We start from the raw sequence: 20,719 nt of genomic DNA on the forward strand, positions 1-20,719 counted from the left end.
GTGTGCTGGAGCCCCTTTGGCGGCCTTGCAGGGCCCTCTGGTGGAACTGGGAACCGTGCCCGTGGGAACCTGACAGCACTGCTAGGAAGAATGACACTCCAACCCAAAAATAAGGGGAGAACAAGAAGCCTGGGTTCCTCCTTTTTCCTTGAAAGCAGCAGTATTTCTAATATAAAGCTGCTTTTTTCAGGCATAGAGCCTTCACCTAAGTAAATGAAGTCCTGAAGCCTGTGTAAGGGAGGAATTTTTCCTCTGACTCCAATGAGGACAGGATTCTGCCCACAAAGTTGTGAAAACCTGCAATAGATGTGGAACGATCCGGTCTGCTACCAGACCGCCTGAAACCAAAAGCATGATCAAGAGGTATTAACAGTTCTGAATTCCAGCTGACAGTGACTTTCCACATTCAGAGTTGAAAAAAAGCAGACTTGGAGGGTCCTGCAGATCAAAACAATGTCTGATACATGCCTCAGTACATGAATTGCTATTTCGTGCATAACGGAGCAACCTTCTGCTGGGATGCTCCCAGTATCATTTAAGCCCACCTGCCACTCAGTCCCCGAGTCCAGTCCAACAGCATCACTGAATCCTTTATTCATCCTTCAGATGAACCGTGATGTTCATGTCTTCTTCACCTGATGCCTCCTTCACTGATAACGTGCGCCACGCTGACAACTCACCAAGCTTTTATGTATCATAGGCTGCTATTCCTCTCTCGCTACCTAACAGAGGACAATGAAGCATGTACTTTCCCAGTGTGTTAGAGTGGTCACTAGGTTTTGGGGGGTCATTCTTCCACTCCTTCAGGCTACTGACTTCTCCTTGCTGTTTGGGACACAGAAAAGAATTATTAAACACCTAGTTCAACACATACCCTCTGTACTGCCTTCAACTCGTCTGGTTTGCTGTCCATCAAGGGTAGGTCTTTGCCTCAGGTCCATGTACATACAATACCACTACCAAATGACAGGATGTCTGTTTCTGCGACAAACAGGTGACTTTCACCATCCCACTGATAGGTAAGACTGGCACCTCTTCAGAGAGCAACCAAAGAAGGACAAAAAAAGAAAAGACAGATGTGTTCTGAAAGAGACTGCTTTCTGTGAGCCATAGCAAGGGCAGAAAGGGAGTAGCAGCGAGGAGAGCCTTTGTCTTCTGCATCAAGCGCACTGCTGCATTATTCACTCAGATTGCTCCCACACAAGCCGAGACTTTCCATACATCTGTCTCTCCCTGTTCAAGCATCAATCAGAAGAGAACAAAGGACAACACTTGTGGAATCCAGGAAAATTATCTCAGGTCCCAGTTCAGGCCCTGCTCAGCAGAGTCTACAAAAGAAGCTTGTCTTTCACACGTGATGGAAATCACTGGTCCTCTGAAAACCAGCTAGGACAGCATCCTGGTTGCTGGAGATCACATCTAAGGTGCCAGGTAGCAAATTACAAATTTTCAGCTGCATTTCACTAAGCAAAGACATAGAATTCACAACAGCTCAGGCTGGTGATAAGTCGCTCCTGAACCACTTCCCAATCTCTACAGTCATGCGTATTTGCTTGCCACTTTCATTTTTAACAAAATTTCTCCAATTTAATCTCTGATAACCCCATAAATAAAACTCTCTGCAGTGCAACAAGGAATAAACACCATGAAAAGAAGTTGCTACTTCTTCCTCCAGTTGGCTAAAAGACCAAACTGTCACAGTGCACTCAAACACAGTGATTTATCCTTATGATCTGCATCATCCTGCAGCTATGGGAAGCAAGCAAACCATTAGGGCTACCACTGAAGTCTTCACTTGAAATCACAAAGAAAAGAGAAAATGTGAACTGTGTAAGACAATTCAGAGACAAATTTGGCCCTGCTTTAAGCTACAGATGTTTATTAAATATATGGATTCTGGGCATGTTAACAATAATGGACTTTCCAAAAACCTAGACCCTTCAGCAAGCAGAAGGAGGCCAGAAGCATTTCAGGCGAGCATCATCACATAAAAATAAAACACAGCAGCCTCAGAAAAGCCAAGCTGCACTGGTAATTCATGACAGAAACTGCTCAGCTGGCTATATCAATTAATGGTCTGCAAGTCCAGCCCCCACGTGAGGGGACCTGAGGAAGCGTCTTTTCAATGCTTCATCATTTGTGGATCCTGACTTACAGCAGTGAGGTGAAAACAAATCTTTTCTGGTACTAAATGTGTGTTGCTTCATTCAGCACAGCATGGAATTGATAGTTATATCGGTATCAGTTAGGTACTCTGAGAGCCTGAAATACTGCCCAATTTTAAATAGCTGTAGTAAGGTTGGTGCTTATGCTTTCCTCAGCTATTGTCACTGCAAAAGACAAACTCTTCAGAAGGGTAATTCAGAGCAACAAAGTCAGATGAATATTCTGACGTGTCTTCTCTACATAGATGTACAGGGAGCCTGCTGAAATAATCTGCATAAGTAGCATCTTCAGTGCTCTAATGGTAATGAGAAGGAACATTTCTCCTCTACCTTTTGCCTAGTTAACTCTGCCAGTCAAAGCAATTACAGCGTTCGAATGAAAAATAGGCTGCAGCCTCCAAGCTGGGCTCAAGATCCAAACTGCTTCAAAGCAATGGCAGGATTGGCTTGCTAGATTGAACAGTCTCTTTCTCTACTAACCGTTATTTGATGGTGGTGAATATTTTGCAGAACAAAAGAAAGAACCAGGTCTGTCTTACACTTTATTACAGTGAAGAGGCTCTTTTTGTCAAAGGGACTGCTCAATGGCATTCTCTCCCACTTTTCAGAAACAGGATGATTATAGGGTCCTTAAAAATCTAGTCTCTGTTCCTGTCTGAATATTGCAGAGACAGCTGTCGAATGTCATTCTTTCAGGCACCATCTAACAAGACCAAAGTCAATAATTGCCTATTCCCAGATTAGGCTCCTTAAAAATGGCAGTATTTTGAAAAGAAAAAAGTCAATCTCCACTTTTCATCTAAAATTCTATTTTCTGCTCTTGGTTAATAAACTGTCCTAGCTTTAATGAGTAAGCATTTTTTCAAAAGTGACTAGTGATGTCAAGTACATAGCTTGAAACACAATGATTTTCAGGAACAGACACAATACGTTCTTAAAAACCAGCTCTTCCTAAAGTACCCCAGGCTAGGCACCTCATGCCTCATAAACAGCATGTATTTCCCACCTCAGTAGATACCTGTCAGCTTACAGTTGCTTGACCTATGGGACACAGGACAAACCCAAAATTTGAATTCATTCCTCTAATATGCTTCAGGACATTTTACTTTGAAAAATGTTAATGTTGTCTATTGACTGCAAAAATTTTATCTCAATTGCCATCCAAGAACATGCTAATCTGTATTAAATAAATGAGGCTAATTATTTGCTTTCCACAAAATGGGCTACACTGAAAGTTCTAAATTATTTGCTTTCCTGATGAATGAGATGTTGTCTTGCTCACATACCAGATTCCATCACAGATCTGATCATACATTAGAAGGTCAATATAGGTGTTGTTTCAAACAGCAAAGGTAAGATAAGGCTGGGAAAAGCAGGCGCCTTGAGGAGAGGCCCCCCAATCCCTCTAAATGCTCTATGGTGCCAGACATCAGACACCAGGAGCTGGAGAATCAAAAATGGGGTGACTGTTTCATCTGCTACATGGAATCATAAAGTGGGATGGGGGTCACTTCAGTGTGTGCATAAGAGAAACTCATGTCTGGGAAAGAATATGACACCGTAGTCTAAAAAGGTGCATGAAGGCTCCAGCTTCAAGGGTGTCTATTTGAAAAAGAGCTCCATAATCTGACCAAACTATTCATGAAAAACAGAACCTTTCTTTAGCCTACCAGAGAAAGCACTGTAAGCAAATTTGCTTAACAGTTGAGCAGCTTGATTCTGTTTTACAGTACCTTTTTGATACAGAGGAAAGAATTCTTGGTATCATTTAAAAGTATGCAGTCAAGCATTCTGAAATGTTCTGTTAAAAAGATTGTCATAATTTACATACAAGCCTGCAACACAGGATCACCACTGCCTTATTACAGGTATTTCCCTTAGGTACATGTGAAAAGTGCATCTTTAAAAGACAAAAATAACATTTCTTTTTAGAAGGCTCTTCCCTGAATGATAAAGGCTGCAGAAGGCTGTTCTCCAGGTTTTGTGGCATAGTCAGCTCTGAAATGCTCCGCTAAGCAGCAGTTGTTTACAGGAAAGGTCAAGAAGGCCTAATTAACTTGTAATTGTACATAGACCCCCTTCCTCATTGAAGTGATTCAACTAGTTTCCATAACAGCTACCCGCAAAATGGTAATACGGATCATCCTCTAACACTGTATTCACTGGAATCACTTTATGGGCTTTTGCTGTAACACGTCAGTTATTCTCCATAACCTGTGACTGCATTTTATGGCAAAACCATAGGAGTGCTGCACAGCACCAGGGGACACAGAGCTGGTGACGGGGTAAGGCAAGGAGGTGTTTTGTGTAGCTCTTAGACACACACACTGCCGATGTGTTGAGAGCATGTAGATAGACACAGCACCTATATGCAGGTCACAGTCAGTCCTGCTTGCCAGGACTGAAGACATTTTGGCAAGCACATGAGAAGCCTTCAGCTCCTACCTAGACAATCACCAGAAGCAGCCAGGAAACAGATCAATAGGTTGTCTCATCTAGGGGATGAAGCCTCTAACAAATGCATCCCCGCTTCCTAGTGCTGAGCTGAAGTGGATCTTAACATTAGACCTAGACCCACAAGAGTCTGGCTCAGAGCTAAAAACATAACATACGGATTTAAGGCATTACACCTAATTTAAGAATGAGACTACATCACAAATAGCAACACATGCAGAAATCCCCAAGCCAGTATGAAGCTAACTATGGTACTGAGAATACTGTCATCTTACCATGGTGTTGCAGCCAGGCTTTTGACCTCTCCTAAAAAGCAGAGCTCACAGGTGGTATTTTGTTAACTTACCTCTCTCTCTTCTGAGCTCAAAGGTGAGACTGGACTAACTCAGCTATCCAGTTTTAGGACTTGCACCAATATCTTTGCATTAGCATTAATACCTCTATATTTCTTTCTGCTTTCAAGCTGATGTGTCTGGATGATCCTAGCACAGAGATGTTGCCTCAAAGATTCAGCCTGGTATCTCCTCATGAAGCTTGTTCTGAGCAATTTCTGTCATTATAAGAAGATACTACATTGTGCCTGGTAGATAAACCCTGCTACAATAGTGCATCCTCTTAAATGCAATATCTTTATTTGCCTCACTATGCACACTAGGAAAAGAGGGAGCACATCACAAGCTGAACTAAACCACAGTTCAGTATTTGTGTTACTTAGTGAAAGAACTGGCTAACGTAAGTCTGAGTGCTTTGATCTACTGCCCACCAAAGCCAATGATACCGTTGTAAAGTCTCTTGATAACAACTGGATTAAGAGGGAGAAGATAAAGATACATTTCAGAGTAACTTTGGATAAGGGTAAAGCAAAAGGACACAAACAAATCCCAAAGTCTTAGCAGTCATGAAGTCACTCCAAAAACTGTCTGGTGAGCTTCAGTACATTAAATTACTGGACAAAAACCATGAAAAATTACAACTACTCATTTTTTCTTGTTGTTGTATTTTTAACCCATTGCACCAATTATAACATGCTGTCAACAGCCTCATCAATTATCCATTGCTAAAAAGTGGGCTCTGACATTCTGCAAGTGGTATTAATTGGTCTCAGTAGCACATAATGAGTTTAAAAGCTCCTACCTGTGTGCCCCCGGGGATGGTGGCTAGAGGCGGACAACAATTTACAGCAGACCATTAACACATAGACCAGAAAGAGCCAGTCAGATAGAAGCATTGATTTGGCACAGAATCTCATCCTGGAGGCAGAAAAGGAAGCAGTTGAGTGGAAGAACAATGTGAGTAGGGAATAACATAAAAATAATGCGGAGAAGAAAAAGCTGAAAAGATGCTGAAGAATAACTAATATGGCTTATTACAAGGCAACAGTGACAAAATCACATTCACGGTTTGGTTGCAATAAATTCTTTGTTAAGCATGTTTTATAATTAGAAGCAATGCAATGGCTATCACACATCGTATGATAGCCCACAAACACGTATTTATAATAACACATTATGAGTGCAATACATTTCTATGAATCTGAGATAAGGGGTTGGTTTAGGGTTCTTTTGGATTACGATCCAGCCACACTCAAATTTATATATACATAAGTCATGCTACTATTTTTAAACTGCATCTGCCTAAAAATCATAGAAACATCATAGAAAAATATCCTTTATAGGTAATACTTCCCAGGACATCTTTGCTAAAGCTGCCAACTCCCATGTAGCCATGCACATGAATTGGCTGGATCTCCCAAGCACACATCTACTAGCTTGCCTGGAGATCAGTAAGTTTGCTGAGGGTTAAACACTCATGAAACCAGCATTTTAGTCAAATATGCAAGGATGCGCTGCTCTGCCAGGGTGTTAGAAACTGCATTTCAGAAAACAGTTGTTTTAAAGAAGGCGGATGTTGTTAGTCTTATTCATGTTAGTGTTAGAACTAAGACCACAAATCCTCAGTAATTTTGCTGCAAATATCCACAATTAAATCCCTCAGTAGCTTATGTTATGCCATTCATCATATAGAAAGGTAATCTAATCATTTTCTTAAACTCAGTTATAATGATCTATTACTCGTGCGATACGTAAATAGGCATTATGCAGTTGAACCCTTAGATACAAGGTTCCACACTTTCAGCAAAAGCTGTAAGCAGGAATACATCAAATTAATTAAAGGCAATTTATAGATTTGCATAAATTGAACTAAATACTGCTTTCATAGCAGTGACGTTAGTCTGCAGTTAATCAGCACACTGGGATTTGGGCAAGCCTATCATAAGCATGCCTATTTGCACCAAAAAGTCCTTTGAGAACTTCTTTCCCCTTCAGATTCCAGTTCTGATTCTTCCAAGTATTTTCTAAATAACTTGTTCATCTGTATATCTTTAAATTACCTGAGACTATTCAGATAATTCAATATTCAAGTGCTGAATAGACTGATAGTTTAAAAAAAAAAAAAAACAAAAACACAACAAAACAAAACAAAAAACCCTCATGCCTTAGACAGCTCTACTGTCAAAGCCAGGTGAAGTACTTGGATCCTGTTTTAAATTCGATAGCCATCTACAAATGAAACCAAAACAGATCCCGTGTTTTCTCATTTAAAAGTGCTTGCATAATTTTCCCTTTCGCACATCACAAAACAATTTTGTTCTCTCATTGTGTTTGAATGGGAATGTTGATAAAGCCCAAACAAATCACAAATGCACTTATTAATATCAAAAGGTAAGAGATCAGAAGCCTATTGTATGTAAATATATTTTAGCAACAAACACTATTTTATACTTGAGAAAAAAATACACCGGTGAAAAACCCAGCACCTTCAGCTGTCCCTGTAGTCTTTACTCCAGCCTACAAACTTTTTTCAAAAGCTACACAAATATTGCTAAAAAATAACTCACCATGTGTACAAATCTAAAGAAAAAAAATTACATGTAAGGAAACTGCATTTTAAGGACTGATTTGGCAAAAAGGTACCTTCCCTTGCATTAAGAAGGTGCTCTGTTTCAAGCCCAATATGTTGCCACCCTGAATGCAAATGTACCAGTACAAGAAGAAACACACTGAGGCTCTTTTGCAGCAGTATATAGGAGTCTTCTGCAAGCATGAATCAAGCCCAGAAGATAAAGACATCACTGGTCCTTGCCTACCCTACAAGTATCCTCTTATGGAGCACTCCCAGGCTAATTCAGAGCAGCTACACTTCAGCTAATAAGCATGGACCTAATTCACCTCTTGCACCCAGCTGAACCACATAATGCTACTGCAGCTAATGGGATTGAGTCACTGTGAAACCAGCATAAATGTTATTACTGCTGTTCATCCAACATTAGTCTAAGGAAACTGCCCAGTAGGCTTTGAAATCAACCTACCATTTCAGATTTTAGTCACCCAAATCTTCCCCAGGTAACTTAACCTCGTTTTTTTGAGAGGAGAACTGGATTTAACCTTAGTTTTCTTGCTCTCTCCATGAGAAACACACAGCTTACACCTCATGCACCAGTTACCACTAAATAGGAAGTCATCATCTGTTCGTCTTGCAATACCATCTCTCTGTCGCCCTAAATGCAAACAGAGGAATCTGACACAAGTATCAGTGGAGACTCCAGCTCTGGTGTCACTCCGTAGTATCATAATGAAAACAGGGACCTTCCTTCAGGTTTCCTGAGGTGTGACTGAAAGCAGGATTTAACCCTTGGAATTAAATACCACAGATCAGACATTGTGAGCATGCCCTTTCTGGTGTGAGTTGATGGAAGGGACAGGTATTTAGTCCCAAATCATGAACCGCATGCTGAACAGCTGCTATTTCAGCATGTAAGTGAACCCAGGTGTTCCCACCATTCCCAGTGCAGGAGCAAAGCTGGTCTCAGTGGAAATGGTTGTGTGCTGACCTCATTTCAAAACCTTTCCCAGATTATGAGTTTGACTCATTTGAAGCCATGGCCCTGATGTTAGACAGGGAATGTGAAATCAGGTTAACAGGGTAACCTTACCCCTTTGCAAGTATATTCAAGTCCAGGAATAAGTGTATCACTACGAAGCATCAACTCAGTTATATGCAAACTGAAAGGCTGCTAAAAGCATCCAGTGCCATTAAAATGATACAACGTTTGCAGACTTTACTCTGCCTTGGAGGTAGACAGGACACAAGTTTTCAGCCCACCAATATAAGGAAATACAAGGGGATCTTTAAAAAGGCAGGGAAAAAATGAAATTTGGCAGACAGGTGCAGCAAGGGGTGCTGAGCCCTTCAGCATCAGCGGGCTGCTGCTTTCAGAAATGTCAAGCCTTCATTCTCTGTTGGATTCAAGTGGATATTGTTGCTAACCAGAACAGCAAATCTTCAGTGTCATTTGAAAGATAAAAAGTGCTCTTACCTTGGGGACTTTGCAAGAATTTTGTTCCAGTCAAACACAATTATTTCAGTGTGTTTTTCATAGTTATTCCAGATTCCCATTTGCAGCAGCAAATAAGCCTTTCTGCATTTCAGAATTTTTCCTTCACTTTGGGGACCTAGAAAGAAAGCCATATTACACTGCAATTAACGTCTGGAATGGTGCTGTGAAATAGATCTTCGTGACCAAAATCATTGTTTCACAGTGCCATCTACAGTGCAACCCAAGGCAAAAGGCAGCAGTCATATTGCTCTTTTCACTTGTTTCCAAGAACACAGAGAAACTGTGATGAGGCAGCTCTGAAATATCACTACATTAACGAAAGGCAGAGTTTGCTATACTAGAAATTACAAATAAAATGTGCACTGCTCACCGTGCCTTTATAAGCACGTGCCCTCTCACCACCCAACTGCTGTGAAAGCTGTAAGGTCTAAGACACCACCACAGTGCAAACAGATTTCCACATGTTTACTTGAAACCAACAGTTTGAACGAGAGATTATTAAAGACAGGAGGAAAATCTTTCATTATCTTCACAAAGATTTGGCCAAGGCCCTGGAAGTCTGGCTGCCTCAGGAGCAGAGGGTCTGTAGGGTCGCATCCATAGGATCGCATCTGTGCGATTGAGGCATTATAGCACCCTCTGACACTTTTGTCTCTACTTGCTTCCAGCATCACATCTCACACCCAGCCCACCTCTACCCAGAAGCTACACTTTGAAGTCGCTATATGGAGACACTTTTGCAGCTGTACTGACACACGTTCCACAGAATAATGAGCTCAAATACTCCATTTCATAGACAATTGAGTCTTTTTGCTTTTATTGTTTATATTTGTTCTCTCACTTCTATCCCTGGGCTCAACTTGACCTTCTGCTATTGAAAACACAATACAGTGCAATTTGTGAGAGCAATAATAATGTGGTCTTCACCTATGGAGTGATCACAATAACCTTTTCTCGTCTTTTCCACCACTCTTTTCATTTCACTCTTCCTTTGATCAATCAGAAATTTGTTTTTAAGAAACACAAAATTACACTATCACATTGGAGGGCAAAGCGTCTCTGGGGTCATAAAAGCGCGTAGGCAGACACCTTTCAGAAGCTTAGGACAGGAAAGCCCTTGGCTCAATACACTCAGCTCCCTTCTGTTCAGAACACCATGAGAAAACAGAGTAATTGCTGGAATTAAAGAGGTATCAGGCCAGCAATCTATAATTAATCACATTTTACTCTGTCTTCACTTTCCAACGTGGGGAGTTTCAGAGTGAGCCAAAATCGCAACGCAGCAGTTCTAATCAAAACTAAGTGTGGGCAAAGAGATGTCTTAAGACAAAGCACTACCATCCTGTATTCATCCTTTCTTCCACAAATACACATAAAATAAAAAAAAAAAAAATCAGTGTACCTCAAAAAGCCTATTGAGAAAAAGCAAACAAACAGGCTTTTCAATATAGTATTGAATGACTGAAATGGTTGTGTGGTACATTTTTACCCATTTCATAATAGGACAGATAGATAAATATACTCTTACAGTGCTCTTGTAGAAATCAATATGGCAATATACCAACTTGGGTTTTAGTGCTTATCTGTTCCATGATTTTTATTAGAGAGAAAAAAAAACCTGTGTAGATGCATCTACAGGTAAATACTAACTTCAGTGTAACCTGTTCTGTAAACATATGTTAAACACTGGTAAAAGACAAGAAAGTATTGATTATTCTAACTCATTCTAATTAAATGGATACAGCAAAAGCAGCAGATGATACAGCCACCAGCATATCTTGGGGCTTTCTGATGCCTTCCAGGCAGTGATATTTCTTAAGAAAACAGCGTTGTTTGAGGGGAGTGTAAGGCAAACTCCAGATTCAGCTGCTTTATTTCATTAAAGGAGGGAGATCAGAACAGAAGCAAGAGGCTCACCTGGCTAATAATGGTAAAAGGAATTTGAGGCTTCTCATGGCAAAGTCATGTTTTGTGCATATTTTGTGATCGGTAGCTTTAATGCTGGTGCCTGCCTCCTCTCAGGGTGCAGCGTTACTTTGGAAAGCAGAGCTGTTGCTCTGCAGGCTGCACAAACAAGCAAATCGCTCCTGACCTTCTGCACCAGGAGCTCTGCTGGGGCACCATTTGCACCTTATTTGCCCCAGACCCCACTTCAGGCCACACAGCTCTCCCGTGTGAGTATTTAGGGCATCCATGAGCCCACACTAAGACTATGGGTTCTGGTATCTAAAGGGAATTGCAATGGTCAGACCTGCTGCACCTCAGTCCCAGCACAGTCTGTCTCTGTCCCTCTGCACTTGGGTAAGATGGGTATAAATGGCATTTCCCTATGCCAGAGAAGTGTTTCAAGAACAGAAACAATAAAGATCTGAAGTTATTTGAAAATTGTATGGGCACTGTATAATTCTTTTGACAGATGGAATAAGATAGCATTTTAAATTAGGTACTTTTCCTACCAATATTTACATGTTGTAAAATACTTCTTACGGCTACTTTCTGTAAAGAATAAATTACTAAACCATTTTATGCCATCTTTTATAATAAGCTATTAAATAATTTAGAAAACCTCTGTCCATTAAATATTTAAAAGGCCTTAATTTCTCCATTCTCAATAATTCCTCACTTAAAATAAAGATAGTGCTTCCCTTAAAAGACTCCTCTTCTGTAAAGCAATTGGTAAGAAGGAAGCAAGTACGGAGGCCGCACGTTTCACAGGGCGATTTGCCAGCCTGAGAATTGACCCCACTGCCAGCCCTGCTAAACTCTTACGTCCCACCGAATAGAGAACTGAGAGAAAACAGAGCAACATTTACAGCGGCTTAGACGAGGAAAAAACACGATCCAGCCTGGTCACTACGTGTATTTGGAAAGCACCGCTGTTTCAGGGGAAATAGAGACAAAAACCAAGAAAAGAGCAAGAGCGAATGCCTGCTTGGCCAGTTCTACCTGTTACACACCAGTTAACTAACGCAGACGGTCTGTTTCAGGGCTAAACGACCATAAGCGGGACACACGTTTAGCGATACCCCTCCAAAGACCCCTTTGTCCCACAGAAGCGGTTTGCCCTAGGCCCACCGCCTGGGGGGCAGGCGTTGCCCCTCAGGGGATGGATGACACCTGAAAGGTGACACTCCTCGGCCCGGCCTGGCAGCCCACAGCACTTTTAGAGCCGCGAGTGAGGAAATCCTTTTCTCCGTGTGCAGTAACTTAATGTTTTTCTGGCGCTAAAGCCCCTTTGAGGGCACACGGGGCGGCGGGGGGGTCTCGCCTCCCTGACGGCGGCGGCGGCGGGCGGCCCTGCGGCGTGGCGCTGCTGCCCCCTGGCGGCCGCCTGCCGCCTCGGCGGCTCGGCCGGCGCCCGCCTCACCATGGAGCTGTCCCCGGCCCGCCGGCATGCATAATTTAGCGGCGAGCTATTAAACACTTCCAACTTTTGTCATTACTCGGAAATCTCATTAAATCTCATCCGTACAACGTGCACCAATTGCTCCGCCGAACCCCGCTCATTGTTGCCCGCCAGAGCCATCCTGGCCCTCGGAGAGATCCCCCCCTGAGGCCCCCGCCTGCCGCAAAGCCTCTAATCTGCGAGCGCTCCTTTGTGCGAGAATGAGCTGTCCGTGCAAATTAAGTTTTGTCATTAATCACATTAACACGTTGCTGTCACAGGATTGCTCCGCTCACCCTCCTCTCGCAGGCTGCGCCCCGGCCCCTCCAGGTCCCCTGCGAGCCCACAGAAACGGGCCAGCCAGAGGGAGATAACGCGCGTTAGATTCTGAATTTAGTCCCTCCACCCTCACCCAGAAATCTCTGCATCAGGTCAGGTAACTTTAGCTGGATCTGAAGACTTCAAGTGGCAGTAAATTCACCACAGCTAAGTTATTCCAACAGTTAATTAACCTCACGTTAAACACTGCACCTGATTTCCAAACTGAATTTGCCCAGCTTCTGCTTCGAGGCATCTGGTCTCATTAGGCCTCTTGCTGGCAGATGAAAGCGCCCTCCGCTCTCCGGTACGGCTGCCCATGCTCGCTGCCCTCAGCCCACCGTCAGGTCCCTGGCTTTCACATAAGTGAGATGGAGGAAGCCTCTCCTTGGAAGGCTTTGCACTTCTAAAGCCATCGGGCAGCTCTTCTCTGCATCCCTGCCAATTTCTCAACATCAGGTATTTTGAAGTGAACCTCAGAAGATACAGTAACCAGAGATGATCTTTATCAATACCACAAACAGAGGTAACAAACCTTCCAGCTTGTACTTCATGTTCCCTCCTGACATATCCTGCTTGTCTGCCCGACTGGCGCATCACACAGTGACAAGTAAGGTGCTTAAATAAAGGTCTCGGTTCTGCCCATCATTACTCACACCAAGTAACAGTTACACCAGGTAGGAAGGCACTATGCAAACTGAGGAAGGACACAAAGTTATGCACGTAGTAACATAAGACTATTCTCACAGTGCAAGAAAACAAAACTTTTATTGAGCCCAATTCCTCTATCCTTTACTCCCAGGGCAAACATCCATCTTCCTTCTGCGTCTACTTCCCTACAGGTGTCACCGTGGGAGGCCCGATAGCATCAAGCCCCATAAGGCAAACTGAATTGAGAAGGCTCATCAGACAGCAAGAAAATTAGCTAAATGAGGTGGCGGCAAGCTGCAAGTGTGCTTCTTCACTTTTAAGAAAGCCAGACACATAGCAAAAAAAATCACTGGGGGACTGCGGCAGTTTCCAGCACCTTTCAGACCCCAGCAGACTCCCAACACAGTTCACCTGCAATTTCTGAAGTGCTTTTTTATAACTTCACATTCCATTTATGACATCAGTCTCTGCTGGCGGCAGCTCAGTCTGTCACCACTAGTCAGCCCTTTCCACAGGAATATTTCAAAACCTCACTTAACAGCAACTGCAGGAGGTGGGGAAGAAAAAACAAAGCCAATGAGAGCTAAAGGAAATAAAACCCACAGCCTCCTAAGAAAGGAGTACTGAACTGCTATTATATCCACATAGCATGAGGTATCAACCACACCAGTAGCCAGACCATCCACGCACAGACAGACATCCTATGTGCTGTGTGTTTTGGGGGAAATGTGTCCGTCTTCACCAGTATTTGGAGTTCTCTAGGGTCTATCTGTCTTCACTGCCTCCTTTAGAGACGACAACGAACCTTCCATCCATTGTGGGCATGTTAAGAGGATATACTGGGAGGACTGCAAAAATATGCCTAAGCCACCCTACTTCTCTGCCCCAGTCACTGTAGCCTTCCTCAGTTAATTCTGCCAGAGTGAGAATAGCGAGTTGAGTGGATGCTCTGTTGGAAAGCCTTTTTCAGTTGGACTCATTTTAAGTGAGAGTCCATGGCCTCCAAGTTTAATCCGGTGGAGGTCGGGTCACACAGAAGCAGTAACAGCAGTGCACAGAATCAGAAAACAAATTCAGGCAAGGGACTGAAGGTGAGAACTAAAGGACTTCCAGAAGATCTCAGGTTCACACAGTGTAAGGAGGAGTTTGAAATCGAAGCTGTTGCCTCCTCTGCTGAGGCAGAACAAGTCAGGTGTCTACTCGGAACCTGATGTGATGCAAACTACAGGGGCTAGTCCAGGTCCCCTCCAGGCAAGGGAACAGTAGCTTCTTCATACACACTAACTCCAGTGCAAGAAGTCGTCTTGCAAATGAAGCATATGAGTTATGCTGGCACAAATAACTGATCGCTTGCAGTTCAAAAGTTTAATCTCTGTGTATGAAAGGATCACCTAAATTAAATAGAATCTCATTTAGAAAAATAATTTTTAGGTAAATGTTTTAGACCCTGCTCTCTCAAATCAAACTGAGTCCACATCTTCCCTCCAGGAAAAGTTCCGCCCAGACCAACAGGACTGCTCAGAGAGTAAAGTACAGCTATTCCAGCTGTAAAGTAGAGTCAGAATAGACCCTTTTCTCCACAGAACATTATTTGTTATTCAACACCATCCTAGAAAGAACTCTTCTGCCAAAGTAAACTCCTGAAGAGGCAAGTATTACTATCAAGGTTTCATTTTTAAGGTTCCACAAACAGACTTCCCAACTTGGACAGCCAACACAGCATATCTCCTCATTACAGCCCAGCATTTCAACTCTTTCAACTACATCTATCAGAGAAGATTTTTCATTGTGATTATCCAGGTTCTTTCAGTCCCTCACTACAGCTCAAAATCTTCCCCACCCCCTGGTGTATGGCCTACTTAAGAGATGGGCAGACTTGCAGGCACAAGGAAGCACAGGAATTGCTTCAGCCCTGTTCAAAGAGGAGGCAGAGCGGAGACAGTGCCCCGCTCCACTCCCAACTGACCTCCCAGAAGCAAAGCAGTACCTACGTAAAGCAGGCAGCACTCCAAAAAATGTGGAGAGAAACGTCTTTGAAGGAAATCTCTTCAGCGGGATGTTTCAGACAAGGCAAATACGCATTTTCCCCTGCTGCAAAATTTGCCTGCCAGGTAGCAAAGCAGTAAAGTTGTTGCACAGATTATCTCCAGCAATAAGACACTGTTTTCCATACCCTGAATTGATGGAGGAATTTTGTTTCTCCCATGGAAGGAACAGAGAACTAACCCAATAGCTATAAAGCAGGTCACTCACCTTTCTTCCCACTCACCAGGGACCGAGGTGAGCTGGCAGGTTATTTTGCAGAGATCACTTGGGGAAGGGAGGGAGGGAAGGGATGGAGGAGGGGGCCTCATGTCAATTTGTTCCTCTGGATAATGCACTGGGAGGTCCCAGACCTGTTCTGGGTGCCTGGTGGCCAGCCCAGGGCTCACATTCAAGAAGCAGATGATCACTGACTATGGGTGACCACTCAAATTAAGAACAAGAGGCAATCCCAAGGAAATAACGTGAAAATTAAGAGATTCAGCAAGTGCAAGCAGTAAAGAAAGGCTGAAGTAGCTGTTTGTTTAGTTGAGAAAAGGGAGTTTGTTGGAGACATGCTAACTGCCTCCTTGAAGAAGTTTGCTTTAAAGAAGGGCACGATTTAAAGAAGTGGTTCTCAGCAGCTACTGCAAATAGCATAAAAATAACTTAAGTGTCCCGCAAAGGTAATTTGGTGTGTGCATGAGGAGAAACTTTCTGTATCTAAGTGCACGAAACTAGTGGTACGAGCTGCTCAAAAAACTCACGGAGCCTGCTTCGATGGAGTTTTTTAAAATTGGCTGAACACCTATGGGTTGGTCAAGGCTCCCTTCTCCATCCATAGGGTTGGATTACATGTTTGCCCAGGGTCTGTAACAGGATTACATCTCCTTTATGCCCGGGAGCAAAAAAAGCACTGGAATATAAATGCGAGGTAAATAGCCGCTGTTCACAGTGTCATCCTCAGTACCCTGACCACAGACAGTCATCAAGTCAGAGATTAGTGGCGGAAAATTGTGGCAGAAAGAAATTGAAAATACCTCCTACACATATTGATTGATTTTTTTCTTCCATGCAGACAGGGTCAGCTTGTGTTATATTTAGATATCTTTCTCGTGGTTTCGAGAGTCCTTATGAAACCAAATTTATTTCTTTCTGATTCTACTGCATTAGAATACTATATTCTCTTGTTATTCCCCAAAACGCCTCAGTCACACTAAATAGTTACAGCGTGTCCACTCATGCTTCCCTAAGCTGTATTAGGCCGTGACTCCAACAGCCTGTCCATTTCTGTGTCACCAATGTAACCTGGTCTCCGCTTTTGTTTCAATTCATGAAAGGCTCCAAGAGGAAAGCACAGAATCGCTAGTTTTGCTTTTAGAACACAAACATGCTTTATGAGCAGTGGATGCACATTGGCTGATGAAGAATCCCAACCGTCTGCATATATGGGATAATTGTTCCACTTGGGACTCATTAGCTAATTGTTAAAGATTCTAATGAAAAGCATTTCATAAATACAGCACTAAATTTCCAGAAGTGTAATTATGGGCTGAACGCACATTTTTAGCACCTGTGTTAACAACTACATAAGCCAATAGGAAAATGTCTTATGGTATGCTAGCTCTGTTCTCTCCGTCAGTTTCAAGGTAGTACCTAGGATAACTACTAGCAAATTGAAAGGTAACATTTTTGATATTCACATTTTTGTACAAAGATAGCACAGTCATCTTGGGATTGGCTGAAAATTGTGCCCCTAGCACACAGAATCTCTTGTGGCAATAGTGAAGAACAAAACTTGCACAGGAGGGGAGAGGCACAGACCAAAGAGCTATAACCCAACTTCCTGATCTTGTTTTCTCACTTGACTTTCATGCTATGAGACAAGGTTTTTACTCAGTGTTAGAAAACATTGTTTGTTTATCAGAGCCTGCTTCTCAGGTTGTTTTAGAAAATCATCATATTACTGAATAGGAAAATTCCAGAACTGAGTTCCTGACTCATCAGTTCAGGAACTGTTACTAAAAAAAAAAAAAAAGTGTAATATCATTCTTCATTTTCTGTAATTGAATGACAGAGGCAAAATACTGCTAATAAGCTAGCAAGGCATTTGTATGGCATGAGGACTTGGGAGTTGGGTCAATAAACAATTGCACTTTAAAGGAGAACCCAATTTTGTTCAGTCTTGGTCCTAGTTAAATGAACAAAAGCACATTCAGAACCAATCTCAAAGCTGTGTTTGCTTTTCTATGGTTTGGCAACACCATGCTGGGTGGAAGTACTGACAATCACACAGAGTTACACCCACACTGTACACAGCACTGTCTGAGTTGGGGATAACTTAATTCCTATTCCAACGCGGATGGCACTGGTCCTGAGTCCTGAAATCTGGTCTCTGTTCAGCATTGTACCATGGAGAATTATCTGCTTGTTTGGAGCTAACTGGAGCACCGCAGTCACAGTATGGGCATGGCACAGTTGGGTTTAGCTCTCATTGAGTTTGAGACACCTGGGTGAGGCTGTAGCTAGACACCGTTAGTATTGTGCTCTTCAGGTACCAGGAGTCATATAAGGTTTTCTAATTCCTGACAGCAGCCTACTACTGAGTCAAGAAGAAGAATGAGCAGATAGATATATCTGTTAATTATCTCCTGAGCCATTGGTTCTGCGGCCCTGGAATCAATATTACATTGCCAGAAGAAAAAGCAAATTTAAAAAGTGGACAGACCTCAGAAAGATATACCTTTTGTGATGCGTAAGCAACATGCCCTAGCTGGTCTGGTTGTGCCAGCAGACCACTGACATGTACATGGAGTGACTCTACCTCTCTCCTGCAGCCCCTTGTCTTTCTCTTTGTAACCAGAAAAATTCCAAATTCCAATATGAATACATAAGGTAACACTCCCTCTCAGGTATTTTCATTTCCAGCAGTACCAGCTACTGCATGGCCTCATGCAAGAGAATTTCAGAAGTTCCATGAATTACATTTTGCCTCCTCACCTCCAGAAGGGATTTTCTTCATCCTTTCCTCTTCCAGCCCAATCCTTCAGGCCTCCTTCCCTGGCCCTTCTCAGCCCTCTCTGTTTCTTGTTAGCATAGCATCTCTTCCTGCCTCCTTGGGGAAGCTCACCTGCCTGACAGCAGCATGTGTGTGAGCATCAAGAGAATGGTTGGCAGGCAGGGAAAGAGACCTGAGTTACGTCGTGATCAATGGTGAAAAAAGGTGTCCCTGCTTAGAGCAGGTTAATCATCTGCTGGCTGCTGTTTTCATCCCTTCACAGGCATGAGGAAGCCAGGTAGAGCTCTGGCTACTGTTGCAATGAAAAAGGAGCAAACCTCAAAAGGTGCTGAGGAGTTGGTAAGGAGAATAGTCCTAGACACCCTCCTGTCGCTGCACTACCAAGACAGGACAGCAGCAGCCGCAGCAAGCTGATACTGCTCTTCAGAAGCAGTAAGAGAAGTTGTTAGCATGGTATTTCCCCCTCTAGCACCTGAATTGTCAAAGGGTCCTCCTTCCAGTACCTGTCACAGCTGGAGTAACAACATGTTTCCATACAGGAGGCTCAATCAGTTACTCTGACTAAAGTAAGACCGCAGCCAGACTTTGAATGAGTAACAGCATGTCCCCTTCATGGCTACAGCTAGAAACTTTCTTCTCTATTTGTTTGGGTTTGGGGTTTTTTTTAAAAGATTTTTCTTTTTCACAAAGCTCAGAAAAGACTGAACTTCAGGCTTTCAGTTCCCAGTCGGGCTAGGATGGATTTTTGTTTTTCTATTGCCCCTTCATTCATGCACAAGCCACTTCATGATCACGTAACCATGTGCATGATTGATGGGAGGAGCTGGGGGGAGGGCAATTAGCCTAATTTTGATTATGCTTTGAAATGCTCAGGGTTGGAAATGAAGTATGAGATCCCCCCGCTTTCCCTACCTCACTTTAAGGCAATCACGATTGCCTTAAAGATGCGGGATCTGTTGAAAGTAATAAATTGTTGATTGTTCGTTTATTTTCAGGGTAGACAACAATCAGCTTTTAATCAGCTTTTCATCACTGCTAGAGAGCTATTAACTCTCCTAAAAATAATTCGAAAAAAGAAAAGAAAAATCTCCTTCAATTATTTTCATCCAGGAACCTGGGACTTTATGAAAAAAAAACCTCAAGATTCACAGAAAATAAGTTAACTTGGTGGCACATTTAGTTCACTCTTTTAACAATGAGATACTGTTTGCCAGACAGGTGGGGCAACAAAACATGAAAAACTGAATCATATTTAATATTTTTCCACAAAGTCTGCCGCAGATAGCCACCCACCAAGCTGAGTGCTGATTGACTCGCACACCTTCTCACAGCCAGCACTGCCCGGCTCTCCCCCGTCCAGTTCTCTCCACCTTCTGTTTCCCAGAGCACTGTCCTTTTACCACAGCCTCCAGGTTTAGTCCCATATTGGCGGTTGTTTCCCCTCACCTCCCCCCAGATAGAATTTGTCTGCAGTGATGCTCTCAATGGCAGAGCTAAAGAAAATAATTGTCATTTCTCTTTCTGTGGATTGTGCTTCCTGATGTATGATGTTACGGATATTGGCATCTGGATATGAACCAATATTTTCAGCCACCTTGGGCAGACACTCAGTTACTTCTGCTGAACTTTTTTTTTTTTAGGGAAAGATGTTGCAGGAGTCTTCCACTTCTCTGATCTCTGACTATTCACCGAATCTTGTCTTTCAGATCCCTACAATACACATTTTTTCCATTTTTGAGTAAATGGACTGTGAATACTGTCCTGGAAGAAACAGTACTCAACTGCAATAAAGGGAGCAGCCTCCAAATTTCAATCATAGTAGAATTAGCAGATAGGCAATGTAACTAAACAGAGTCCCTCCATCTCACATACAACTTTCCAGTACCTTTCCCCACCAATAATCCGATGAAAACATACCTTCAAGATGCCTCATTTACTTCCACCCTATTGCCACGTACACCTTTACCAGTACGCTGGTTGTAACTCAAACACAGTCATCCTTACAGGAAAACAAGATCAATCATAAGCACTTTGCTAGATCCTGAGACAACTGCTGTTGTTCGGTTGTGCTGTTGTTGAACCGCTGTTCAACAGATGTTTGCCTTTTGGGGTGGTGGCCAGACAACGTCCTATGTGCACTTCTAAGGTGCAGTTAAGTAGGAAGCAGCCTTTGGTAAGAAGGCTGGGGGACAGACATGCTTTGTTATTATCACATTGCAGGGAACCTGTCCTCAAAGCCAAGAAGCGATGACCTTCTTGGTAGGCAATAGTCAAATACAAGTTTTCAGATCCAGTAAGAGCTAACT

The 20,719-nt window shown here is 42.8% G+C and overlaps 1 protein-coding gene across 1 annotated transcript in view; it reads right to left on the reverse strand.

Moving 5' to 3' along the window:
* TAFA4 (TAFA chemokine like family member 4) overlaps positions 1-18,416 on the reverse strand; it is a 65,334-nt gene extending 46,918 nt beyond the window's left edge. Inside the window, exons 1-3 of the mRNA XM_009469970.2 lie at positions 18,395-18,416; positions 8,998-9,133; positions 5,754-5,869 (exon numbers count right to left, since the gene is read on the reverse strand). Of these exons, the coding sequence (XP_009468245.2) occupies positions 5,754-5,869; positions 8,998-9,133; positions 18,395-18,416 (274 nt within the window). The remainder of the gene's footprint in view (positions 1-5,753; positions 5,870-8,997; positions 9,134-18,394) is intronic.
* Between the last annotated feature and the right edge of the window lie 2,303 nt (positions 18,417-20,719).

This window comes from Nipponia nippon, unplaced genomic scaffold (assembly GCF_047370975.1).
Source record: "Nipponia nippon isolate SJK-2023a ecotype South Korea unplaced genomic scaffold, ASM4737097v1 scaffold_9, whole genome shotgun sequence".
Classification (NCBI taxonomy): Eukaryota; Metazoa; Chordata; class Aves; order Pelecaniformes; family Threskiornithidae; genus Nipponia; species Nipponia nippon.